General features: G+C 36.1%; 2 protein-coding genes across 7 annotated transcripts in view; one reads left to right on the forward strand and one right to left on the reverse strand.

Annotated features, from left to right (window-relative positions):
- Positions 1 to 17966, forward strand: part of LOC117424147 (growth arrest-specific protein 7-like) — a 149719-nt gene extending 131753 nt beyond the window's left edge. For all 3 annotated transcript variants that reach the window (XM_034040260.3, XM_034040261.3, XM_034040262.3), the window contains 5 exons: positions 919 to 1047; positions 3281 to 3404; positions 7777 to 7856; positions 10564 to 10662; positions 12386 to 17966. In XM_034040260.3, coding sequence (XP_033896151.3) covers positions 919 to 1047; positions 3281 to 3404; positions 7777 to 7856; positions 10564 to 10662; positions 12386 to 12499 — 546 coding nt within the window. In that variant the 3' untranslated portion in view covers positions 12500 to 17966. The remainder of the gene's footprint in view (positions 1 to 918; positions 1048 to 3280; positions 3405 to 7776; positions 7857 to 10563; positions 10663 to 12385) is intronic.
- A 235-nt stretch (positions 17967 to 18201) lies between these two features.
- LOC117424505 (putative uncharacterized protein MYH16) overlaps positions 18202 to 26429 on the reverse strand; it is a 95060-nt gene continuing 86832 nt past the window's right edge. For all 4 annotated transcript variants that reach the window (XM_058992457.1, XM_034040881.3, XM_034040882.3 and 1 more), the window contains 5 exons: positions 25912 to 26037; positions 25211 to 25381; positions 23968 to 24168; positions 23509 to 23655; positions 18202 to 22268 (listed from right to left, as the gene is read on the reverse strand). In XM_058992457.1, the coding sequence (XP_058848440.1) occupies positions 22122 to 22268; positions 23509 to 23655; positions 23968 to 24168; positions 25211 to 25381; positions 25912 to 26037 (792 nt within the window). In that variant the 3' untranslated portion in view covers positions 18202 to 22121. The remainder of the gene's footprint in view (positions 22269 to 23508; positions 23656 to 23967; positions 24169 to 25210; positions 25382 to 25911; positions 26038 to 26429) is intronic.

Raw genomic sequence — 26429 nt, forward strand, 5'->3', positions numbered from 1 at the left:
ACACTCTACCTACAGGGTGTTAATTACAAGACCGTTTCACAAGCTATTGTAAAGTGCTTGAATAACTTTGACGTTGATTTTGATGTCAGTGCATTTCTCTCTATATTTGATTTTTAAAAAAAATAAGAATAACCTGTACACATAATTTATAAAATAGTTCCATGCACATTCCGCGAAATACGATACTTAACCCGTCAAACTGCCGTGAATTTTAAAGAAAATTTCAGAGATTTTCACAGGGCCTTAGTCATAATTTTAATAACCTTGATGATCTGAGGAAATTATCTATCAGTATACACAGAAAAACAAGCAAGGGGCAGAACATCCAGTATGGAATTAATTAGTGCATTACTAGAACAGAGACCAAATCTGAAAGCACGTTCAGCAAAAGGGAGAAACAGCTTGGCTTGGAGTACAATAGTAAACCACACTCTCCTAGCAAGGTTTGTAGAGCAATTTAATGTATGGAATCTAGCAGCGGGACAATAGCGTCTCCATGCATATGCCCCTCTGAAACTTTCCAGCTTAGACGCCAAAAGAGCCAGGCTTGTTTGCATCTGTGGTTTTTGAGCTTTTAACATCATCTCATCTCACCAACGGGACTGGACAGAATCTGTAACGGCAGTGTATCACACAGCACTGCTCGTTACACGTTGTCAGACTGACTGATATGATTGGCTGTATGTGGGCATGTGTGACAGATACCATCTGACACATGCATCTGGAATCTCCTTGATTTGTGATTGGATGCACTCATATCCTGCATCTAATCCGAGGACTGAATGTAACTCTCCATATCCTGTGTTCATAGAGGTTCATGTCAAACATTACCTCCCCCAATTCGACTTTTGCCTTAGCCTGAACATGCATTGTATTGGTCAGTGTTAAATGTGTTATGTTTCTCATATGTCTTTCCAGCTGCAAAGTGAAGTGGAGAAACCTCTTCTTACATTCCGAGACAACTTTAAAAAAGATATGAAAAAATTCGACCACCATATCACTGACCTTCGAAAACAGCTATCCAGTCGCTACGCTGCAGTAGAAAAGGTATGACATACAGTAATAGCTAAACAATAGCAGAACATAAAAATGGGTTTGGATATTCTCAAAACCCAAACCACAATGCCATAGCCACATGTTGTCTTATTACAGGATCTTTCTAACAGCTCAATCATATGTAGGTTATAAAACGTGAATATGTTGATGAAGTAATGGTTAAGCAGATATTAAGTTAACACCAACCACTTTTAGAATATAAGAACATAAGAACATGAGAAAGTTTACAAACAAGAGGAGGCCATTCAGCCCATCTTGCTTGTTTGGTTGTTAGTAGCTTATTGATCCCAGAATCTCATCAAGCAGCTTCTTGAAGGATCCCAGGGTGTCAGCTTCAACAACATTACTGGGGAGTTGGTTCCAGACCCTCACAATTCTTTGTGTAAAAAAGTGCCTCTTATTTTCTGTTCTGAATGCCCCTTTATCTAATCTCCATTTGTGACCCCTGATATACAGTCCTTTGACATTATATTTTCAAGAAAGACCTAATGATCATTTTAGTGTGTATTTATTTACTTCTAAGTTGGTCCAACAAAAGGAATCGACTTCAATATTGTTTTTCATCTCTGGTCCAATACAACTAACGTTATAATGGTTTAGAGATGCAACAATTCGTCAATTCATTGATTGCCATGGTTTGTATTTTATTAACCTTAGTTAAACATTCATGAGCTACATGTAGCTATCCACTAATAAATAACTACCCTAAAGATCTTCCGTTTTGCATTTTTTTTGTGATGACAAATGGTAGAATCTAATGAAAAAAGATGCTTAACAAATACTAGTGCTCTCAATCCATTGATTTTTGATTATTACCTCTCCTATAATCAATGAGTTGCTGATTGCACCTCTGTTATGGTTTCGTTCAGCACAAACAATTTAAGAAAATATTTCTAGTATGTGTTGAATGCGGAAATGAACATTGCTGGCACACTTTTTATTTTGACATTCCGTTTAAGCTGATGGCCAGTTGAAGCTGTGTCTGCATACCTAACTAAAGGTTCATTGAAAGGGTATAAACTGAGCCTGGAAGATCTGTTAGTAGCTAAGAAATATCCTCTTGGGATGTGCATTTTTAGATGACTTTGGAAACGTGACTCTTAATAATTTATTATGTTGTAGTTGTAGAAAAATCCAGTGTATGTCAATAGTATAAATTGTATTTAATTGTATTTTGTTATTATAATTTACAAACACTGTTAAGAATTTGTCAATTACAGGACATATTGTGTATAGATGTCATCCTGTGCATAAAACAGTACTGTTCTGAACTTAAAAAAAAAATACTAATAATGTTTTATTGTGATTATAAAAATGGCACCACCCACTCCACCCCAAACAGTGAATTGGTTATCAAGTGAATTAGTCACGGTCGTTCTAAGTCCCAAACCATGCTGAGTGTTTCTGAAAGTCCCGAGCCATGCTGAGTGTTTCTGAAAGTCCCAAGCCATGCGGAGTGGTTCTGAAAGTCCCAGGATATGCTGAGTGGTTCTGAAAGTCCCTAGCCATGCTGGTATGGTAGATTACACCCTCTTTCCTTCACATGTCATAGTAAGGGGTTTGAATGTTGGTGCATGTGAGTTCAGTAATTACCAATGGTACTGGCTGCAGTCAGCCAGCTAGCCCTGTGACAGGCAGTCAAGTCAAACAGGCATCACAGATGCATAGCATTGAGTACAAAACCATATGCACCAGCCTCACTGACACTAGTGAGATCCATTGTATTTATTTATGTTAGCTAATCAAAGGTCAGAACATAGAACTGCATTTCCTAACTTTTAGAGGTGCCATCAGCAACTAATTTCCTAATCGAATATCGTAGAAGTAAAAATTAGCAATAATTGATGCAGTATTCAAAAGCAAGAAGCAAAACAAAAGCCTGAAAACATGTATGTGGTATCATTATACATAGTGATGTGTGTACTGAGAAACGTTATTATTAAAAAGCAAAACAAAATACTCTTTTTTCATTATATACTGAAATTTCTCCTCAAAAAACAATTAAAAAAAAGCAAGTGCTTTAGTGTGGCAATGTGCAAGGAAAGCATGTGTTATTGGGTAGCAACACTATGTGAGTTTAAAACAGCGCTGCAATATGATTAATCGGTTACTGAATGTTTAGTTGAGGCTTGTAAAATAAAAGCCATCAATAATTGATTAGTTAATTGTTGCACCCCCTCCTATCTGAAAGATTCAAGTTGTAATTGTTTGTTTGTTTTGCAAGGCACGGAAAGCACTGACAGAAAGACAGAAAGACCTGGAGATGAAAACCCAGCAGCTGGAGATTAAACTGAGCAACAAAACAGAGGAAGACATCAAGAAGGCCAGGAGGAAATCCACGCAAGCAGGTCAGAGTTCAGGGTCCCTGCTCGATGACATCAGCACTAACACACAGGCCTGTTCTGCCAGGCGACAGCAATATCTACCTTTCAGTGTGTGTGCCAACAGAGCAGATTGAGGCTGAGTTTCTCATGTGTTTTCAGTCCGCTTGTCAATTTCAAATAGGGTTTTAATCTACTTTATTGTCCTTCCCCTGAAATCTACAACTGTTTGGTAAAAACCTTGTAATTATTCAGACATTGTTATAGAATTATTTAATAACATGAGTGCTTGGTGTTCCCATGCAAAGTATGTCATTGATATACATCTCCAGCCACAGCTATAAATTCAAAATTAGAGTATGATGAAGAAGTTGATGACCATGGTATATCAACAGTATGCACAGAATAGTACGTGCGTACGACCACTGCCACTATATCGCCTTTACAGGGGATTACTTTCCCAGAGGGGGATAATATGGGGTAACAAACTGCCAGGCATGGGACAGGACATACAGCTCTGGAAAAAATTAAGAGACCACTGCAAATTTTTCTTAAATCAACATCTCTACATGTATGGCAGCCATTCCATTCCAGTGTCTGTTGAATTCCAACACAGGCACACCTCATTCTACTGAATGAGGTACTGATTAGGGGATCACCTGAACCAAATCTTATTTAACGAGGAAAAGTATAAAAACCACTCCTGTGGTCATCACTATCCTCTTGCAATAGGACCAGCTGGATGACAAAACAGTGCTAGTAGTACCTCAAAAGTAACTGGAATCAAAAAATAACTATTGACCATGCCCAAAGAGTTGAAAAGGAAAGTTTTGAGTGAGGAAAAGAAGGGTTCAATTCTGGCTTTACTGGCAGAGGGATACGGTGAGCGTCGGGTTGCTTCCATCCTTAAAATTTCAAAGATGGCGGTTCATAAGAACAAGGTCAAGCAGCACACATTGGGGACAACAAAGCTACAGACAGGCAGAGGGCGAAAACGACTCTCCACTGACCGGGATGACCGCCAACTCATTCGAATGTCACTCAGCAACCGTAGGATGACATCAAGTGACCTACAAAAAGAATGGCAAACGGCAGCTGGGGTGAAGTGCACGGCGAGGACGGTTCGAAACAGGCTCCTAGGTGCAGGGCTGAAGTCGTGCAAAGCTAGAAAAAAGCCCTTCATCAATGAGAAGCAAAGAAGAGCCAGGCTGAGGTTTGCAAAAGACCATAAGGATTGGACCGTAGAGGACTGGAGTAAGGCCATCTTCTCTGATGAGTCCAATTTTCAGCTTTGCCCAACACCTGGTCGTCTGATGGTTAGACGGAGACCTGGAGAGACCAACAAGCCACAGTGTCTCGCACCCACTGTGAAATGTGGTGGAGGATCGGTGATGATCTGGGGGTGCTTCAGCAAGGCTGGAATCGGGCAGATTTGTCTTTGTGAAGGACGCATGAATCAAGCCAAGTACAAGGTTGTCCTGGAAGAAAACTTGCTTTCTTCTGCTCTGACAATGTTCCCCAACTCTGAGGATTGGTTTTTCCAGCAGGACAATGCTCCATGCCACACAGCCAGGTCAATCAAGGTGTGGATGGAGGACCACCAGATCAAGACCCTGTCATGGCCAGCCCAATCTCCAGACCTGAACCCCATTGAAAACCTCTGGAATGTGATCAAGAGGAAATTGGATGGTCACAAGCCATCAAACAAAGCCGAGCTGCTTGAATTTTTGCGCCAGGAGTGGCATAAAGTCACCCAACATCAATGTGAAAGACTGGTGGAGAGCATGCCAAGATGCATGAAAGCTGTGATTGAAAATCAGGGTTATTCCACCAAATATTGATTTCTGAATTCTTCCTAAGTTAAAACATTAGTATTGTGTTTAAAAATGAATATGAACTTATTTTCTTTGCATTATTCGAGGTCTGACAACACTGCATCTTTTTTGTTATTTTGACCAGTTGTCATTTTCTGCAAATAAATGCTCTAAATGACAATATTTTTATTTGGAATTTGGGAGAAATGTTGTCAGTAGTTTATAGAATAAAACAAAAATGTTCATTTTACCCAAACACATACCTATAAATAGTAAAACCAGAGAAACTGATAATTTTGCAGTGGTCTCTTAATTTTTTCCAGAGCTGTATATTACTTTGTATTTACCAGTCCATGGTAAAATATAGCACTGTTTAGTTTTAGAGTCAAGAGTAGTGATAACGAACTAAAATTGTGTCTTTTGTAAGCCTTTGTACTTTCAAGTCCTAGTCAAGATCCTCATTGATGGGCAGTATTTAAAAGACTCTTTCATCAGTACTGTGGAAGTAAAACACATTTTTGTAAAGATGTATGAGTGATGATAAAGTACAAGAATAAAAAATTGCAGCGGTAGGTGAAACAGTACAACTTGGGAAACAATAAGGAAAATTATTTGGCGGGGGTTGTCTGTATAATTGCATACATACTTTAATTTCGTAATAATATACACCCTGGGAGCCTATGCAGTGTGTTAACTAAATGTTGGAGTAATAGCGTCAGTGGGTGTTACCCATTTACATGCTCCCCAGTGGCTAATCTCTTGGCAACAGCTGAGAATTGTATAAAAGAAGGTTTTGTCTGGTTGAGGTCACCCTTTCTAAACGCACAAAAATAATTGGAAACACAAACACACATGATCTGAGTAAAAACCACTGGACTAACTTCTAGACAAACATTTATCTCTGCCAGTTGGAGGAAATCTTGTATAGGGAAAAACAAAAATCTTAAGCCCTCTCTCCTTGGGTGCAATTAAAATGATGTCTAGTGAATAAATACACAGTGACACAGTCAATATTATTTTGAAAGGTTCTGTATTTTGTCTTTGCACCTAAGCTTGCAAATTCTACTGGAAAACACAGCAGGTTTTGGTGGAATAGCTGTGGTTTTGTGAGCCAAGCTTTGGCACAACACACAGTTTGAAATACAGCCAGATCGTCCCAGACTTGGCTGACTCAACAAGGTTATCTGAGCTTACTAGTCTTAGTAAATTAAGTCTAGGGGAGGACAGGTTAGTTTATGTACAGTATTTTAAGATGACAGAACGTCTCTTAGTAGTAACCCTCCCACATGCATTATTGTGCAGTCTTTTTTCAGTGTTTAAGGCATGTTATAAAAATAGCATCAGATGTGTTCTAACAAGCAGTGTTTGACTAGCGGTGTAGCCTGTACTTGTTAAATGTGGTTATCAGGTGGTCAGGACACTGACGCAGTTGTTCTTATTTGTTTGTGAGTGTATGTATTTTATATCTGTCCAAGTTGCATTGAAAATGCATTCAGGTAGTTTTCACATGTCTCTTTTCTTTAAGAGGTGCAGAATTGTTATTGTATATGATCACCCTATCATAACCATGTATAAATAATAATAATAATAATAATAATAATAATAATAATAATAACAATTGTACTTATAGTTTAACACTGTTATGGCTGTCAGTTTCGTCTTTCTTATAAGATTGACTTAATTATTACTGACACCTCTGTGCTAGTGTGTGAGCATGTTACTAATTATTTTCTGGGTAATCTTGTTGTATATAGTTAATTTCAACAGATTATTTACTGAATGCACAGGATGTATGTATTCTCATATCGTTTTGTCCACAGCTATTGATCTCAGAATTTAGTTTTGATAGTTTGAAATATTTAACTTTCCAAATTGTATTAAGTAAAACATTTTCTAATTTGATTTATTTAAGCAGGCTACAACCATTGAAATATACATCTAATTTCTAAGGTGGTCCTGTAAGAGATGTATGTACGGCAGCAGTTTCTATAGATTGTATTACAGCAATGGATGAGTACTGGTACATAAAAATACTTTTTCTCTAGTTTCAATTAGGTTAAATCTGTCTTGTTATTTACATGGCACATTACATTGCTTGACATTCGTGACTGGTTTATATTATAAAACACATGCAGAATGACAATTAGATTGTACTTCTCATAGGAAAAGAGAAGATGGAACTATTTAAATAGTGACACACTTTGCTGCCACCTGCTGTATTAAACTAGTATTACACATTATAAACACATCAAACAAGATAAATGCTCATTGTTGGATGTTTTCATCATTTTGAACTAATTTGATGAATTTTCAAGTACACTATACGTTTCAGTAAAATTGTAGAGTTAAAAAAGACTATTGGTATTTGTTTAGAGCAAACCCAAGAATAAAGATGTCATTGCCACATAGTGAAAGCGCTCTATACCTATTGGACAATAGAAGGTAACATTGCAGGAGCAATTGGAATTTAAGCCCAGACAATGAAATGGGCTGAATGAAAGACGCATACTGTAGCAGTTATTGTAACCAACCTGACAATTCTATCAGCAAACACAATGAATAATTGTGGTTTATTTTCATTGTAGGTGATGAACTCATGCGCTGTGTGGATCTCTATAACCAGGCCCAGTCCAAGTGGTTTGAAGAGATGGTGACGACAACTTTGGTATGGGAAAAAAATACTTTTATATTGGTTTAAACATGCTTACTTGTAGGCACCACATTATCTGCCATCTTACATAATGGTTGCCCGCCAGTGTCCAGCTATGGGTTTCACCGATTCAGTCTTTTTAATAATAGAGCACAGATAGCTTGTATTTAAAGTGTTACAAGTGTAACTCTCCATCATATATACTTTTGGAGTGCCTAAAGTGTATTCTTTACTAGGGAGATTTTGTGTATTAAGCTCACATCCACTCAACACAGCAGCATGTAAAGATAAGACAGGGTGTGTGTTGTGTTGCATTAATACACAGCTGTAGTTGGGTTGGTTCAACCAACAAGCGTATGCAACACAACGCACAACTCCTGAGATGTTATCCTGCTTATAAAACAGATACAATAAAAACAAGTGCTTTTATTTATTTATTTTTTTAAACCAAACCATTTTATTATATATCCTTACACTTTGGAGAGAAATTAATCCCTCAAACAAGGTTCTATTATTTGTTGTAAACATTAAACTGGAAGTTTTCAACGTTTCCATTTATTGTAATTAATTAAAATGAATGAAGCCTCCGTGCTGGTCTCAATCGCTCTGTAAACAGAGCTGACATAACCCGCAATGTTAGCCTTATTAGTGACCAAGCATTTAAAAATGCCAATCATGTATTTTTGTTGATAATGAAAAGGTACAAAAAAGGAGGCAAAGACAAAGTTCACTGTCCATCACTACCGCTGACCTGGAGAAGCCAATCCAGAAATATATTATTGGCATTTTTAAATGCTTGGTCACTAACAGGCTACTTATGGCAGCACTGTTTATGCAGAGATTGATACCAGCACGGAGGCTAACATAACAAAACTGAGTACTCTTGACCAGCCAAATTATGCAAGAAGCATAGAATTATCATAACAGTCTTTACATTCTCACAGAGATGAAAAATCTCTGGTGATTGGCGGATTTCTGGGGCTACTGATGGATCAATGCAGATCTGGGGGATTCCTGTTTTATTTTATTTATTTATTTATTTTTTTTTTAGATATTAACACATTTATGCCAGTTGGTGTAAAGTGTTTTTGGAGTGTACCACTGCTAAATTATTATATAAATCGATCTCGGCAAAGTAACAGAAAAAAACTCAAACAATAAGGCGGTTGTTTTTACATTACGTACCCCATTGGTGCTTGCAGAAGGCTGTCTTGGCAAGTTGCTATTTTATTTGTCCACAAACAAATACAGTACAGTTATAGTGCAGTTCTTTATTATAAATGCTTTTCTGTTAAAAAAAAATATAGGCCTATACTGACGGTACGCTTGTGTCTCAAAACAACAATAACTAAGTCCCCATTTGTTTTATTGGTCCGCCTGCGTACCTGCGACATACCAGTTATGTGAACCCCTGATTATGAAAGAGCATAAAAGGCGATGGAAAGCCATATTCTCTGCAGAAAACATGTAGACAGAATAAATACTCATCGCAGTAACTACAACTTTTTCTTTGTGAGCTGATGTTGATGGAGACAAACATGGTGATCCAGCGAATTATAAAATATACCCCGTGTTTAAACAAGCATCTTATGAAAAACAAGAAGTTGCCAGACATTTGATTCCCATAGAAGACGCAGACAGCGTGAAAAATCAAGCAGTCATTTTTAAACTTTTTTTTTTTATCAACACAACGTTAAGATTTGTTTTAAGTTGTACACAGACGCTTTTTAAATTTAAGCTTTTTTTAATTTTTTTTATTAAACATGACATAAGCAATTAGTGTGTGTGTTTATTAGCACTATATTTTCTTACATTTATTTTCATGGTAACATAAAATGAAGAAGAAAATGTCAACATTGTGCTTAAAATAAACATTTACAATATCAAATGCTTAGTATTGCAAATAGGCCCAAACGAGTGGATGATTAGCTCAAGTTGCCTTGTGTGTGCCGCAAGTATTTTGTGTGGCTTCTTTTGTAGTTTCAATGTTGTTTATTATTATTATTATTATTATTATTATTATTATTATTATTATTATTATTATTATTATTATTATTATTGTTTTCCTGTGCAGTATAGAATTGATTTTAAGATGTTGCTGTTAACCTACAAGGCCCTGAATGGATTAGCACCCAGTTATTTGCAGGAGTTACTCACCCTGTATCTTCCAAACCACACTCTGAGGTCACAGGATGCAGGGCTGCTGGTTATTCCTAGGGTCAACAAAAGTAACATGGGAGGTAGGGCTTTTTCTTGTAGAGCTCCTAAATTATGGAATGCTCTGCCTTCGTTTGTCAGGGAAGCTGACTAAAAACGCACTTTTATAAAATGGCTTTCTTATCTTAGTGGGTTTTAATGTAACTTTAAAATTGCTGCTTTTGTATTATTATGTGTATACTGTTATTTAAATGGTCTGACTGTGGCAGTTGTATGTGTGACATGCTATACAAATGTATTGTGGTTTGTTTTTATTTCTGCTATGTACTGTACAGTGCTTTGTGATACTTTTGTATAAAAAATGCTATATACATGCAATAAATATATAATATAACAATAAAATACCTGCCTTTTATTATAGACGGTCATGGGAACTTCAAATATTTAAGAATAATCTCAGTTATTGTGTTTGTCTACTAGCCATTTTCACATTCTACACAAGCTGGGGCAATGGTGGGGTAGTCCTGCGAGAGTCAATTCAAAGTGTCTTCTGTTGGTTTTTCAGGAGCTGGAGAGATTGGAGGTGGAACGGGTAGAGATGATACGGCAGCACCTTTGTCAGTACACACAGTTGAGACATGAAACCGACATGTTCAACCAAAGTGTAAGAGAACACACCGCTTTGTCAACTCCCATATTAATGTTAATGACTGCAAATGAATGTTTCCAGACTTTACTTAATTGAAATAAGAAGTTTTCAGAATGACTGACTGCACACCATAAAAAGGGGACAGAAAACGTAATTGATGCTATTGCTGTGCTAACTGCATGCACTGTTTACAATATAATCATTACTGTGCTGTACATAGCATAAAACAGTTTTTTTTCAATATGGTTCACGGGTTACATATGCATTACCTGTCCAATTGGAATTGATTTTTCACAATGCTCATTTTGAATTCCTTACTGGAAATGACACTCCTCAAGAAAAAGCTGGACAGATAGAGTTTCTCAACATGTGTTGCTGCTGTTTAACATGACAATTCCATGCCTGAATGTCTACACTTCATGAAGCAATGTTGAATACACATAGGCGAGGGAAGTTACTTACTTCATGTTACTCTCCAGTTGCTCTGAGAAGTGTGAAGTACTGCTGTCAGCTGATCTAATTTGATAGAAGGAGAGTACCTGATATCTTTCAAAATGTTACAAATAAACAATTCAGGTCATTTTAAGAGGTTATTACACTGTAGTGCAACCGGATTCCATCTGGGGGGCAAAACTAATATATGTAAGAATACATTATTATTAACTATTTACGAGGCATACAAATATGCTGTCAGAGCTAGTCTCAAATTACATATTCAGTCGATTTGTGAAATGTAATAGGAAAGCCTGTCAACTGTTTCACAATTGTAATTTAGCTTTATTGTTTTGGCCAGGACATTATTGCCCAAGTAGTAGCTTCTTAAATCAAATCACAGTTTACCCATATTTGATGGTGTTTCATGCAGCAGTGTGGAGTAGTGGTTAGGACACTGGACTCTTGACCAGAGGGTCGTGGATTCGATCCCAGGTGGGGGACACTACTGTTGTACCCTTGAGCAAGGTACTTTACCTAGATTGCTCCAGTAAAAACCCAACTGTATAAATGGGTAAGTGTATGTAAAAAATAATGTGATATCTTGTAACAATTGTAAATTGCCCTGGATAAGGGTGTCTGCTAAGAAATAAATAATTTTTAGCAAGATTTTTTTTTTTCTCCTTTTTAAAAAGTAGGATTAAATAAAATACTTTGTATTCCCTATATTCTTTACCTTTATACCTTAAGGAATTAAATAATCCTCGTTTTGGGAATTATTAGCCTACCAACAAAACGTGAGGAGTGTTTTATCATTCACCTTATACAGTCGTTAATTTACATAAATTACTAAAAAAATACATTCAATTACTTGACAATTATGAAAATAATATGATGATTTAGTATACAAATAAGTCTAGTTTAAATGATATTAAGTCCCATATTGAACTGACTGTCAGTCTTCTTTTCAGCAGTCAGTTTATTTATTATTATTATATATTATTTGTTTATTTAGCAGACGATTTTATCCAAGGCGACTTACAGAGTCTAGGGTGTGTGAACTATGCATCAGCTGCAGAGTCACTTACAATTACATCTCACCCGAAATACGGAGCACAAGGAGGTAAAGTGACTTGCTCAGGGTCACACAATGAGTCAGTGGCTGAGCTGGGATTTGAACCGGGGACCTCCTGGTTAGAAGCCCGTTTCTTTAATCACTGGACCACACAACCCTTCTCTATTTCTAAGAGAAGGGTTGTGGACTGAGATGCTGATTTTTTTCTTATTTGTTCTCTCCTATTAACAGACTGTGGAGACGGTGGATCAGCTGCTTCAGAAGGTTGAACCTGCCAAGGATCGGGAACTCTGGGTGAAAGAGCACAAGACTGGGGTCATCCGGCCAGTGGACATGGACATATAGATGAGCTTCCCAGTTTTACTTATTTTGGTCGGTTTAGTGAAATCAGATTTTATATATATATATATATATATATATATATATATATAGCTTGAGCTGATATGGTAACAGACTGGTATAGCAACTTGGCTTTTCAGAGGTAACCAATACACAAGAGATACTGTAACACTTTTTAGCTTAATGATCATTATAAAAACTGCAGCGGGACTTTGAGCTTTCATATTTTTACAAAAAGAAAAAACATACCCTATTACAGAACCGAAGCCAAATGTATACCACCTAACAGGAATAGATTAAACCAGTAACACTTACATAGATCATATACACATTTAAACAATATATGTGTTTTCACAGCTTGGTTTTACATTTATTAATATACTTGAATGTGGCAGATTAAAATGCAATATAGAATATTAATGTAAATATGCTTGTCTTTATTCACTTCTTGTGAATATTTGTCTATGGAGATGAACTGCAGGAACCAATACTGTTCAAATGGATAGCCTTTTAAATTAATTCAAGAGATTACAGCTAAATAAGCCTAGTGACTTCTTCTAAAAATAATGCGTTTTAGGTATCCAAATTACTTTGAGGTGCAAATATTGACACCTACTATTAATTTCAATGAAATTCTGCTGAGTTGCACACAATATACTCAAGTTTCTTAATCCTCAACCCAGACTCTCCAGTTCAAAATCCTATCTGGAATTACTGGAAAACTAGTAACAGGACATCCAGACAACTACACGATTCACTAAGTATCTAAAACCACAGAGTGGCAATGCTTATAGTGATTAAATATGTAAATTTTTTTAGGTAAATTGGTAAAAAAAAAAAAATATATATATATATATATATATATATATATATATATATATATATATATATATATATATTCATTTAGCTGGTTTCACAGATCCTGATTAGCACTAATCTTGAACTACCTTACTAAAGTTAAAGTAAAGTAGTTACAGAGTAGTGCTTATTTCCATCCATAACTATAACAAATCCAGTAGTGCTAAGATAAGAAATATTAAAAGAAACTAAGTAAATTCAATAACAAACGTTTCGACTGGAAGTCTTTTTCAATGACGGTTAGTTACCTGTAGGTATAGTTAGGTTGCCAGTACTTTTGAAGTACAGGGATTAGACACCTGCCAGAACATTATCAATAGGGTAGAGTTAAAACAGCTAGGGAAGCACAGTTGTGTCAAGCATGCTGGATATTTGAATTGTTCTGAAATGATAATTGACCATTCATGAATGATTTACTGTCTCAATCAGGATTCAGTCAGGAAATGATCAGCATTGCATAAAATAAGCATCTGTTCCTCTGAATCTGTGCATTACCCGTCCTCTATCAAAGTCAGGATGTGCCGACTTGCAACAGGGAGATGCAGCTTTTATATGTAGAAAAATAAATATCAGGGATGTCATTTGAATAAAACATGAATCAGTCAACAGTGTGTGCTACATATGGCATGTTTTTCCATTTTGTTTGTACACTGGTACAACAGTTGAGAGCCCAGTTCAGTTAGTAAGCATGAGGTTTGGGTGGGGTAAAACAGGCTACAATACCCCAAGTAGTTCAGAATGTATTCAATTATCCCAATACTTATTGGTGGTGGGGTATATCCCATTGGTCTATGTACTTACTTTTTAAAACGTTTTTTTAAGTCTTGGCAGGGCAACTGCATGTATCCCCCATAGACAAACAAAAAATACTGTGTAGGGTGCTGTACAATACAAACAGACATACTAACCTGGAGTGGGCTTCTGGCCAGACTTTCTGTGGTAGGAATCAACTTGTATCTTACACAGCATGCTACCATATATATATGGCTGTGTCACCTACATATCAGGATCTACTATATATTCTATACATTATACATATCTGGACAGCCCCAGGAAGGTGTTACAGTCTGTTTGCATCATACAGTATAATAACTAGTTCTTACACTAATGCCATTTTGAACTTCCACACTTAAGGGCAACAACTGCTATAATTGACTTTACCAGTCTGTAACAACTTGTTTGCACAATGATGAGTTACAGAGCAAATTTGTATTCGGTGCCTTTTGTGTAAAACAGAAAACAGGAAAGTTACCCAGTTTACCCGACTCCTTGTTTACTTTCACTTATACTCCATGTCTGTTCACTGTCAAGGTGGAAGAGCTTTTCCTTTGTATGCTAAGCATGTATATAATTATAAAATACAAAAAATCAAAAACCAGAATGCTTTTGCAGTGACTGACTGCAGCAACAATTCCTAATGCTCGGTACATTCCAAAGTGTTGGTGTTAAAAGTGATTGCAGCTTACAAAATAATTCTGTAACATTTCTTTTTTTACCTCGTGTGAGAACCAGATGTTTTAAAAAGGAAAATATTTGTTTCAAAACTGGGCATTTGAGACCCAACTAGTGAACGGAAGTGCACTATAGGTAAGAATGCTGAATGTGTTTTGTTAGCTGCAACCCTTTTAAATGGAACGAATGGGTTAGGCACTTTAGGTTAGAGGACTTGTTTATACTGTATGGGTTAGATAAATGTATAAACAGTCAACCTGCTCTTTGTAAGGAATTCTGATACACATTGCTTCGTATAAGCACCTTTGAAATTGTAAGAACTCTGTGCCATTTTATGCATTTGTATTTCTAAATTACAGTATTTGTTGATAACAATTGTGCTACACATTTCAGTCATCAAGTTATGTACAAGTACCAGATCAACAGATTACACTATGAAGCATTTCTGTAGCCTTTTTTTAAAACAAATTTCGACAATTGTATTTACTGAAACGAGTGACAACCACCCAATCATTTTAAAAAGTCATTTCAGGATATGTAAATATTTATGCAGAGCTGCTGCATTCTGGTACCTTCGCTGTTGGTCACTTGGTCTCACTGCAGCTAGGCCATTGCCATGAATTTGAACTTTTTTATTTGAAGTATAACAAACAAGCAAGGCTATTTAACACAAGAAGACAGGGGGATTACAATGGGGGTTGTGCAAATAAGAAAACACTGTGGTTAACAGCACTCCTTTAAGCAAGATACCCAAATGAATTACATTAGTCCCTGTAGTGTCATGCTTTAAAAGCAAGGTAAAATAAAGAGCTAATAGGCTTTGTAGCTCCCAATGATTCCAACAGCGGTATTCCAAGACCATTTCGTCAATAGAATTATAATAATCCAAAGAAAAAGGGCTCATATCCCTTTGTACACAGACTCGTATGAGCATTTAATAGCCATTGCAGAAGTCTAAAGACATTGAATGAAAAAAAACCATTACGACCATCATCACCAACCATTCCTGTAGATCATGTACATAGCTGAAAAGGATTTTGTGAATATTGCCGTTGTCTTGATGGTATACTGTATCTTGCTACCCTTTATCGGAGTAGCAACTATGTGGAAAATGTGAGGTTTGGTATTTCAAAGTACAGTCTTGAAAGATTTGATATTTTATATATACTGTATATATATATATATACCGTATATTATATGTGACATGGTTTTAAATAATAACTATATTTAAAATGACGTATTAATCTCAAGCATCATGTTTCACCAGTTCAACTGATATTAAATAAACAGGATTTATTTTTTATTATCTTAATTATTAGCATTGTTTATGTTTTAATATATAGCTATCAGCACATACTTTTCTTTTCCAGGTCTTGCTTTTTAGTAAAATCCATTTATGTATTCTGTAATTAAACATATCTTGTTTTTTTAATACTGGAACAATATGTGCAGACCTAATTGTAGAGTATATTTTCATATTTATTATACAGTCAAACAATAGCTTTGAATGCCAATGAGATTTTATATACATCCCAGCCATTTTCAGTAATATAAGATAAGGTAACAAAGTATTTCAATGAAACGAGACAGTCTTTCAGACAGTCCATACATAATACAATGTGCTATGCTGAATTATTCCAGCAGGTGGCAGAGTTGTTACATAAAAACGGATACTGCGCTCAGACTGCTTTACATCTGCCTCAAGCCAAATTCCAATTTTTAATAATTTATTATAAATCTCTTTATTCCTTTTTTGTATGGTGCTCAGTAATTTCTCCTCCACGATTCTGTTACAGTTTTGTGTAGTAATATTTATATACCCTTCCACTACTGGACAACAATGAAAATGAGTTCTAGCTAATTTGGCTTTTTATTCTTGGTAACTAAATGAACCAAAGGCTAACACAAGTCAAGAGATATTTTTTTTGTATCATTTGTTTCACAATGTATCCCTCCTTTTGATCATAGTGCTGGGATGAACATTACTTACTGTGTTTGAATATTCTTTGAAAATGTAAACAAATATTTAAAGATGATTTAATCTCGAGAGTAAAATAAACCCGGGTCCCCGTGAAATTACATGTTTTATTTTGTAATGTATTTTATTATTTTTTTGATACTGTCATTATTAAATTCTTTTATATGACCAAATATGAACATTTCTGCCACCAAATACTTTTCAAGGAGTGTTTGTTTGGATATTAGAATATTTGTCCAGTACAAGTTATTGACCTCTTAGGTGTAGATTGAAGGACTGAAAGGCAGATATATCCACCGCATGTTATCCTGACACAGATGAGGTGAAAAATACAGTAAGAGTTTTACTTATCCATAGAATACTGAGGTTTGAAGTTTGGTTTTTACAGCTGCTGTCAGTGTGCATTTCATTATGATGAGTGAATTCAGATTACAGGTCATTTGGGTGAGCGAGAGTCGACCATTTTTTGATATTTTGAATAGGGCCCTAAAAATTTACTGACATGCCTTTTCCAGTTGGTATCCGGAGTTTGATCTATCGTTAGGAAAGCTTAAATTCATATGCTATATATATTAAACATTATACATGTAGTAAGAATGCAGCTGGCATCCATTTTGTATACATTATTTTTTGCTTTATATTACATGTAGGTTAAATCACAATTAACAGGACCGATTTGGATGCCAAAAATAATGGGCATCAAGAAGATAATATATTTTATTTTAGCAGCTGTTAGCAACTGGGAATTTCTATATAGTCATTGTGTACCTGCTGAAGAATAACGTTTACTGGTAGTTCTGAGCTCAGCATCAAGGTTCAACTAACAATGTATTTTCCAAAATACTTATTTTTGTACAACGACTAACAAGCAAAAACCTTTCCTTACCTCTGCTTGGTTCTCCACTGATGTAAAACTAACAGTTGTTTTCAGCTTTCTATTCACATTGATTTTTTTACATAGTTAGCCTAAGTATTACTGTGTAAATGTGTTCAGCCAGTAAGAATTACTGTTTCATAAATTGTATTAATACCTAAATATTGTGTGTAAGTGTAATATGGTAAACTTGTTCTGTTAAAAGTATGTAACTAAATCGTTTTAAAAGATTGTAAATGTTGATGATATATACTGTAGATGCTATACAATGAATGTTTGGCATTAATATAAAATATGTTGATTAAATCATGTGTCAACTTGTCTTGTCTTAAATATATCTTGGGTAATGGAATTACAAAACATTCTAAAGCACATTCACTGATTTGAAGGTTGACGTGAGTGTAGCAGTTACTTTTGGTGACAGTTGCAATTGAGGTTTTTCTTGTCACTCAATCAAATTTTAGCCACTTACTGTATTTTGTTGCCGTAGCCATATCTCTTTGCTCCAAGTTGGTATTACAGAAAATAAAGCACTCCAATAATTGATTCAATTATATAAAAGGTTTATTATAGATCTAAAGACAAAAATATATATTTTTATAGTCACCACAGTTGCATTACATTGAGTGACACTTCCAGCAATGTTACTGAGGTCATATCCTTGAATTGAAGCTGATTGGAGGACTTGTAGTTATGTTTGCCATTTTCACATTCTTCAAGTCTGTGCTTCAAGAGTTATATCTCAAAGAGATTACTATGTGACGGAAATACTACAAATGCCTAAAATCTGAAACATGAGAGATCCCTTATCTTAACAAAATGGGTTCATAAAACTGACACAGGAGTTGGCGAAACATTTTTTTTTGCTAGCTTTAAACGACACTGTCCCTCCTGTGTTTACTGCTTTTGAAATATATTTTATCAAAATAATAGTTCTGTGTAAATTCTAATTATTTCCAAGTAAACTAAACAATATTACCTCAGGACCCTCAATGCAAAAATGACTCAAAAATTACAAGCGACTCAACCGAGTATGGAAAGATGCATGCTGGGAACAAAAGACAGGAAAAGGAAGGAATGCATAAGAGCGCAAAACAAAAGTATGCAATGTTATTATAAGAGCAAAAAAACTGAAATGGCCGTGGGACGGACATGTAGCAAGACGAACAGACCATCGCTGGACCAAGGAGATACTAGACTGGATCCCAAGAGATATAAAGCAACCAAGAAGACGACCTGCAGGAAGATGGCAAGATGGAATTGGGAAACACGCTGGAGCAATGTGGATGACGGATGCAGCAGACAGGCTTTTGTGGAATAATCTTGGGGAGGCTTTCATCCAGCAGTGGATTGCAAAAGGCTATATATATATATATATATATAATAAGACAACCCTGCACATTAATTCCAGTCTGAAAAGATTTGACAACCCAGGTACCATTATATTCATCAACGCAGATACATGTGGGGGGTGGGGGGGAAGTGCTAATAACATGGAAGTTGGTGTGAAGTATATGCACCATTATTATTATAGAATTATACAAAATTCATTTTATATTTTTAAATGTATACATATTAGTAAAATAAAGTGAGGCCTAAGCAGCCTTCAATCCAGGAAAACCAGGGCTAAATAAGGAAAACTCTTTCACAGTCACACACATCAGTGTGGTTTGCAGCGTACATTGTACAGCAGGCATCACCGTATTACTACGATTCTAATTCTGCTGGTTATTCTTGACTGCTCAGAGCCAGCATAATGTACCTGTGTCATATCAGCTATACATGCTTTTGCCTCTCACTTTGGGTGTCCTTTCCCGCACCTACGTTAGGCTTCTTGATTGTTATGCACTTCTGGGTGGTGTGATTGTACCCCACGCTGTAGATCAGGGTGTGTTTGGACACACTCTTTTCCTCACTATCCCTAGTATAATACGTACATCTTTAATTTAGGTTGTGCAGTTATAATTCAATCATATCTGTCCGAGTTTGCTATAATACATTTTATGTCCACAGAAGTTGAGCAAACAAGGCTATTTTCTTTAATTAATTTTTTCTAAACCGACATTTTCACCTGTTACAGGACATCTTGTACAGCTGATATGAATTTTTCTCATTCACTTTTCTATAGTATAAAAACAAATGCAGGTTTAGCAGAACAAGGTGTATTTCATTACAGATGTCAATGCTCCAAATGACTGGCCTGCAGAAATCCTGACTGCATCCCTGCTATTTGTCTTAGACCCTCAACATATCCATCAATTCCTGTTCATTAATTGCATGCCAGAACAGGCAATGAAGGAACAGTAAGTAATGTGTTTATTATTATTTAATTTTGTTATGCTCTCTAGTGTTTAAATCCCCTGAAGCTTCAAGTGGTTTCAAGTTAAATTATATATTTGTATGCTGTCCTTACCAATCTGCAGTAACAGAATATATATATATATATCTTTTTTTTTTTAAATAACTACTGTAAGCAAACCGAAGCTTTCTTGACAGAACTTTTTGTAGCCTGAGTAACATTACAGTACGTATGTGTTAATAATGCACAGTATGTTGGAAGGTCCTTTTACTGGGAAAGACATGATGGGCACTCGCACTTTATATAACAAAAGAGCGAAAATTAACTAAAGTAGCATTTATAAAAGAAACGTTCTACAATCAGCATCCAGATAAAAAAAAATAATCATATCTGTCTGGTATTGAAACTTGCAGAAGGTGGCAAATACAACAATGAATAAAGTATTCACTTATTGGTAAATCAAATTAATTTTTTTTGTGTAACTCTAGAAGGGAGTACAGTAGTTCACTCTCATATAAAAATCTGATTTGTTGAGCTGTCCTGCTGCTGGAGGTTTTTATATAGCCACATGGCTCATCTTTACAAGCATAGCCAATGAAGACACATTTCCGTGCGTATTAGGTTTACACCCGGTAGCAATATGTAAAAGAAGGTTGTAATATATTTGATAGGAGTTTACTTCTTGAAATATTAGCAGCAGGGAACAGCAAGAACAAAAAGTCCTGCGACCACAAATTCATCTGCCTGTATCAGCGTTCATTATTCTAGAGTTAGGGGGAATTGATTTTTAAAATAAAGTAGTTGTAGTTACTTCATTTTAAGGCCTTCTATATGTATTTAAGGTGGTTTGTCTTTATTTGTAATCTACTTAAAAAAAAAAAAAAATATATATATATATATATATATATATATATATATATATATATATATATATATATATATATATATATATATATGTGTGTGTGTGTGTGTGTAAGCCTGTGGATATTATAGTTCATTTAATGCCTGTATCTAAGAGATAAAAAGCACGATTCACTTTAACTCTTTATTTTAAGATGGTTTCATTAGAGTTAGGTTAGGTTAGCAAGTGTTTTAAAAGCTTGAGCATTAACTCCAAACCTTCTTTAGAGATCAATTAGCTACAAAAACAGTATTTAAAAGAGTTCTGAATATGGCCTAAAAGCTATACTTTACATTAGATGCCCAGCATGTAGTAGCTAAAATACCTTCCCTTTAAGTTGAATTTCTTAATGGGATTTTTACCTAACAGAATATTTTCAAGGGAGAATCTTAACTCCTCAACATTACCATAAACTAAAAAATGTATATTAAAACGACAATGTCACCACTGCTATACTGCCTGTGTGTTCCATGACCAAATGCATTGCTTAGGAAAGTACAAAAATAAAAAAGCACTATTCTACACTGAAGAATTGTGTTCAATTAGAGACCTTAAACCCTAATAAGACAAACCATGAATATACAGTTCCAATATGATATTGCTGATTTGTTAGAAGCTGTATTATTAAATCCTGGCCTAAAATCTGTTAAGTGACAATGGTTCCCAAATTCAGTTCTCAGGGATTATTATCTGTCCTGGTTTGTGTTAAACCAGGTCTACAGTTTGCGAGCTTTACATTTTCTTATTTTTTATGTTCTTATTACAATAACTCAAATACGATTTTTGAAGTGTTAGAAATCTGTTAAGGTGCTTTGACTACGAGTTCAGGAGCTGCTTTTCAATTCCAGTCGCATGCCATTGCAACACTAGATGGCGCTGATCTGGCCTAGATTGCATACGTCTCTGTCAGACAACTAAAACTTAGCAGCAGCTTTTGAACTCATAGCAATTGCAATAAGAACCACATAGAATGATTCAAACATCATAACAAAGGTAAGGGAACATTAAAGAAAATTAAGAACATTTCATTGGAAACGACTTGCCAACTAACTTAAAAGTAACGAGCCACTTTAATAACTAGTTACTTGCAATACAAGGTGAGATTTAGAATAAAAACCCAGGCAGTTGTGAATTAGGGACCACTGTTCCGTCAAACAGAAGTAAAGTCAGTTTGTATCTCTAACTAAACAAGTCTGATTATTCTTCCTAGCGTGTGCTGTTTAGATTCTATAATGTTTGAATTTCAATATATTATTACATCTTCTATTAATCGATCATGAGTTTTTTCAGGGAGTTGAGATAGGCCGGGATCAGAGAAGCTGTGTTCTCATCATTCATTATCTTTTCTTCTCTTCCCTCAGAACCTGCAGAGCTTGGGGATCGGACAATGTTGGTAAAGGGGGTACTGTAGCCCTGTGTGCAAAAAAAGATAAAGGCATTATAAATATTAATATTAAAGTTAGAGCTCAAACAACAGAAAACACAAATTGTTTGTTGTACACCTGAAAAAAACTTCACTCAACACTCATGGATTTATGAAGCAAAGCTGTATGTCTGCTTTAAAAGGTAATTCATTCTAATCAGAAGACATTTCAGCTTCCACACCCAAATTCAACATTGTATAATTGTTTTAGTGCTATTTTCAAATATGTAGAAACATATTTTAATATGTCTCTAAATGTATTAAAGACAGTGTGGCAGGGCAAGGGAAGAGGTCACGTGATTGGTGACCATTCTGGCTCTGGAGTGGAGCTACAGACCAGAGCTGGAATGGCTGCCAATCAAACACATGATCCCAATCACCAAATTGGGGGATTATATAATTATTGAATTGGCCCAGCTGGCCAATATAAAGCTGGCCAATATAAAGCTGGCCATGCTGCAGCATGACTGAGTTTTGTATGTTTTAAGATATTTCTGTTTTGTTTAAATCTTTGTTTTGGCCATCGTGCCCTTTATTTTGTCATGTGATGTTTCTTTGTTTTTTTTGTTTTGGTTTATTAAAAATAACCCCCCCCATTTGCTAAAATACTCTGTATCTGAGTCTTTATCCCACGAGGACACCACGTGTGACAGGATGGCAGATGATACTGGCGTTCTCAAGACTCAGATACAGAGTATTTTAGCAAATGGGGGGGGTATTTTTAATAAACCAAAACAAATAAAACAAAGAAACGCCACACGGCAAAATAAAGGGCACGATGGCCAAAACAAAGATTTAATCAAAACAGAAATATCTTAAACAAAACATACAAAACTCAGTCATGAAAGCAGCAAACACACAGCCCCCAGCACTTCAGTGTTTCTCCTTTGTTCTCCTTTGCGTGCTGCAGCATGGCCAGCTTTATATTGGCCAATTAAATAATTAATTATATAATCCCCCAATTTGGTGATTGGGGTCATGTGTTTAATTGGTGGCCATTCCAGCTCTGGTCTGTAGCTCCACTCCAGAGCCAGAATGGTCGCCAATCACGTGACCCCTTCCCTTAAAGGGACAGGACAACTTTGCCCTGCCACACTGTCTTAAATACATTTAGAGATATCTTCAAATTCTTCCCATATACCTTGAAATATACTTAACAAAAAACAAAAAAAAAAAACACGGTATTAGTTTAAAAAAAGAAAAAAAGTTAAAATGCAAACAGGTCCCTACCGAAGAGTATCCTTTGCCAAAGCTGGCTCGGTTCTTTGTTCTGATCTTTGTCAGAGCCGTCTCTGCAATGTCCGCTCTCTCCTCTGCATCGTCCAGCTCGTGGACCGTCTTCCTGTACTTGGCCAAGTTCATATTTGCCTGCTCCTCCTGAAGGGAAATTCATAGGATTGCAGGTTAATAAATGTGTTATGCAAGAGGTTATTGGCTTTACTGTCATGACCTATTTCCCTTCAAACACAGCAAGATGTTTGTACCTAATTCTGAAGGTCTACAAAAGTACATAAAATGGGCCTGTTATTCCTTGTCTGTCACATACTGTAGTTCAAATATACATATATAATTTTACAAACAAAACTATATTGCAAAATACTTCATTTAATTTTGATACATAATTGAGAACAGAAGGAGAATATGGACTGCAGAGAAAGGGCTTGATTACTGTAACATAGCATTACTCACAGCCTCCTCGACTTGTCGCTTGTAGGCCTTCAGTTTGTTCTGCAGCCTCTCCACCAGCTCCTGCATCCTCTGCTGGTTCTTCTGGTCCTCCTCCGCCTGGAACACCAGCTCCTTGAGACGCCGCTCGTTCTTCCTCAGGGTCTTCACACTCTCTGCATGGCGTTTCTGCTCACCATCCAGCTCCAGCTCCAACTCCTTCACCTGCAAGCACATACTCTCAGTTCAATACATACATGAAGAGAAAGCTATCTTCCATTCACCTTCATTGGGATCCCAAATCCTGTTATCCTGCGACAACACAGTATGTCAACTGTATGTCACAAAGTTTCCCATTGATAGCATGCAACAGCAGCCTGTCGCCAAGTATAATCACTGATTCAACTGGACTCACTTACACTGACTACACTGAAAAAATAAATAAAATCAAGGACCTTAAAAAAAGGAAAGACCAAAAATGCTGGTCATATAACACAGTAGCTAGAACTAGAGGAGACATCAAGTGTTTTTTTAGCACTCTTCTTACATTTTGTATAAAGGTGCCTGCTTTGTTGTCTATGCTGTGTTACCATCCCCTGATCTTATTGTCTTCTAACAACAGAAGTTCATAACACATCCTTTGTAATTTTAAAAAATGCTGATTGACAGCTCTAATGAAGTGTTAGTAGAACATACAGCAATATGGTGTTACTAACTGTGATGTACAGTCTTCATAGAATGACACACATACACTATAAAAAGCATAGTTTCTGCCTGTCAAGTCTAACAATGTTATTTCAAGACTAGAGATTAAAATAGTTTGTGTCTCATACAGGTTCAGCACACTGTATGAGCTGTCAGTGTCCATATGTCCTACTCTAATGGGTTAAGTTTATGCCAGACCAGTGCTTAATATCTAAAGACCGTAAAAGTTAATGTTAACTAGAAACTGACAGTGGTTAGTGGTGTAGTTGGAAAAAGAAACAGACACAGCCTCCCCAACCACCGTCAGCTGTAAGAGATTTTCAATCCCTCCTGACATGGCTGTTATTAATCTGCCAAGCTGAGGGTGAAAGGTCTCCTATATCCCATTGTCAGTCCACAGAAACAGATGACCTCCAGCTGAACTCCGATTGACTAGGAGCTGCGCTTTTAGCAGAGAGCATGAGGGGTTGGGGTATCATAAAAAGTCAAGACAGCAGCAGATCTAAACACTAATGCTATACTGTAAAAATACATTTGTTGTATTTCAGTGTTTTGCACTCACTCTTCCTTCCAGTTTCTGAATGATTTTCTTGCCTCCCTTCATGGTCAGCTGCTCAGCCTCCTCCAGTCTGGTGTTCAGGTCCTTTATCTGCGTCTCCAGTCCTTTCTTGACTCTCTCCAGGTGGAGGGTGTGGTCTTGCTCCTGACGGAGTTCCTCTGACATCCTTGCAGCCTGGGTGTCACAAAAAAGCTTTGGTTAAGGGCCTGTTTTGAAGTGCAAAGGCAAAGTCATAAAGATAACAGATATCTCTGATATTGTATGCAGTGTAATTGCAGTTACCCTATTGTGTTGTTATGGGGGACTTTAGAGCCATGCCATAGTGAATACGTAATCCTAGGGTTAATTGCAGAAATGAGCAGTTACATTATGTTTCTTACTAATTTAGTTGTCTCGGAAAATGCCTGTTGAATGCATTTTTTTTAATTTCTTTTTTATCACACACAAATTAAATGACTCTTACAAATGTATTGTTTTTGAACAAGCAGAAACAAGGATACACTAATGATAGTCGTGATGTCACAGTAACACACCAGTACCTCAGAGCTAACGGGTCGATCATGGTCAGTCAAGCCTGTCCCTGGCTTATTCATTCCTATGTCCCTCTCCCAGGGGTTGGCAAGCTGCAGTCTCATTTTCAAAGCATACATTGTATAATACACTGTATACAATGTAGAAGCAATATTTTGACATAATTCACATACCTCAGATGTGGCTTTTTTCATTTTTTCTTCGGCAGCTCTGACCTCACTGTGCAGTTCTTCATGCTCTGTGTTTAGCTGCTGCAAGTCTGCTTCCAGCTTCCTCTTCAAATTTGTTACTGACTGGAACTGCCATTGAGAAAGATTTCAGAGGGGACACAAATAAAATGATCACTGTCTTGACAACATTTTCAATATGCTTTCTTGTTCTATCCTACATATATATATATATATATATATATATATATATATATATATATATATATATATATATATATATATATATATGTTATATTCAAACTTAATCTCAAATGGATGCCAAAAGGATTCTTTACATTCATTTTTATTTTACTTATTTTAACTCAAAAAAAGAATGGCCTTGACTTCAACCGCATGTTACATATACTGTTACTGAAAGACCTTTATTTGTCTACAAATGTGGTAATGTTGTACACAGGTCCATTCTATTAAAACTGCCTTTGTGCTACCAATTCCACTGCCGTGCCACCACACTGCTGTTG

Source organism: Acipenser ruthenus, chromosome 19, assembly GCF_902713425.1.
Source record: "Acipenser ruthenus chromosome 19, fAciRut3.2 maternal haplotype, whole genome shotgun sequence".
Taxonomy (NCBI): Eukaryota; Metazoa; Chordata; class Actinopteri; order Acipenseriformes; family Acipenseridae; genus Acipenser; species Acipenser ruthenus.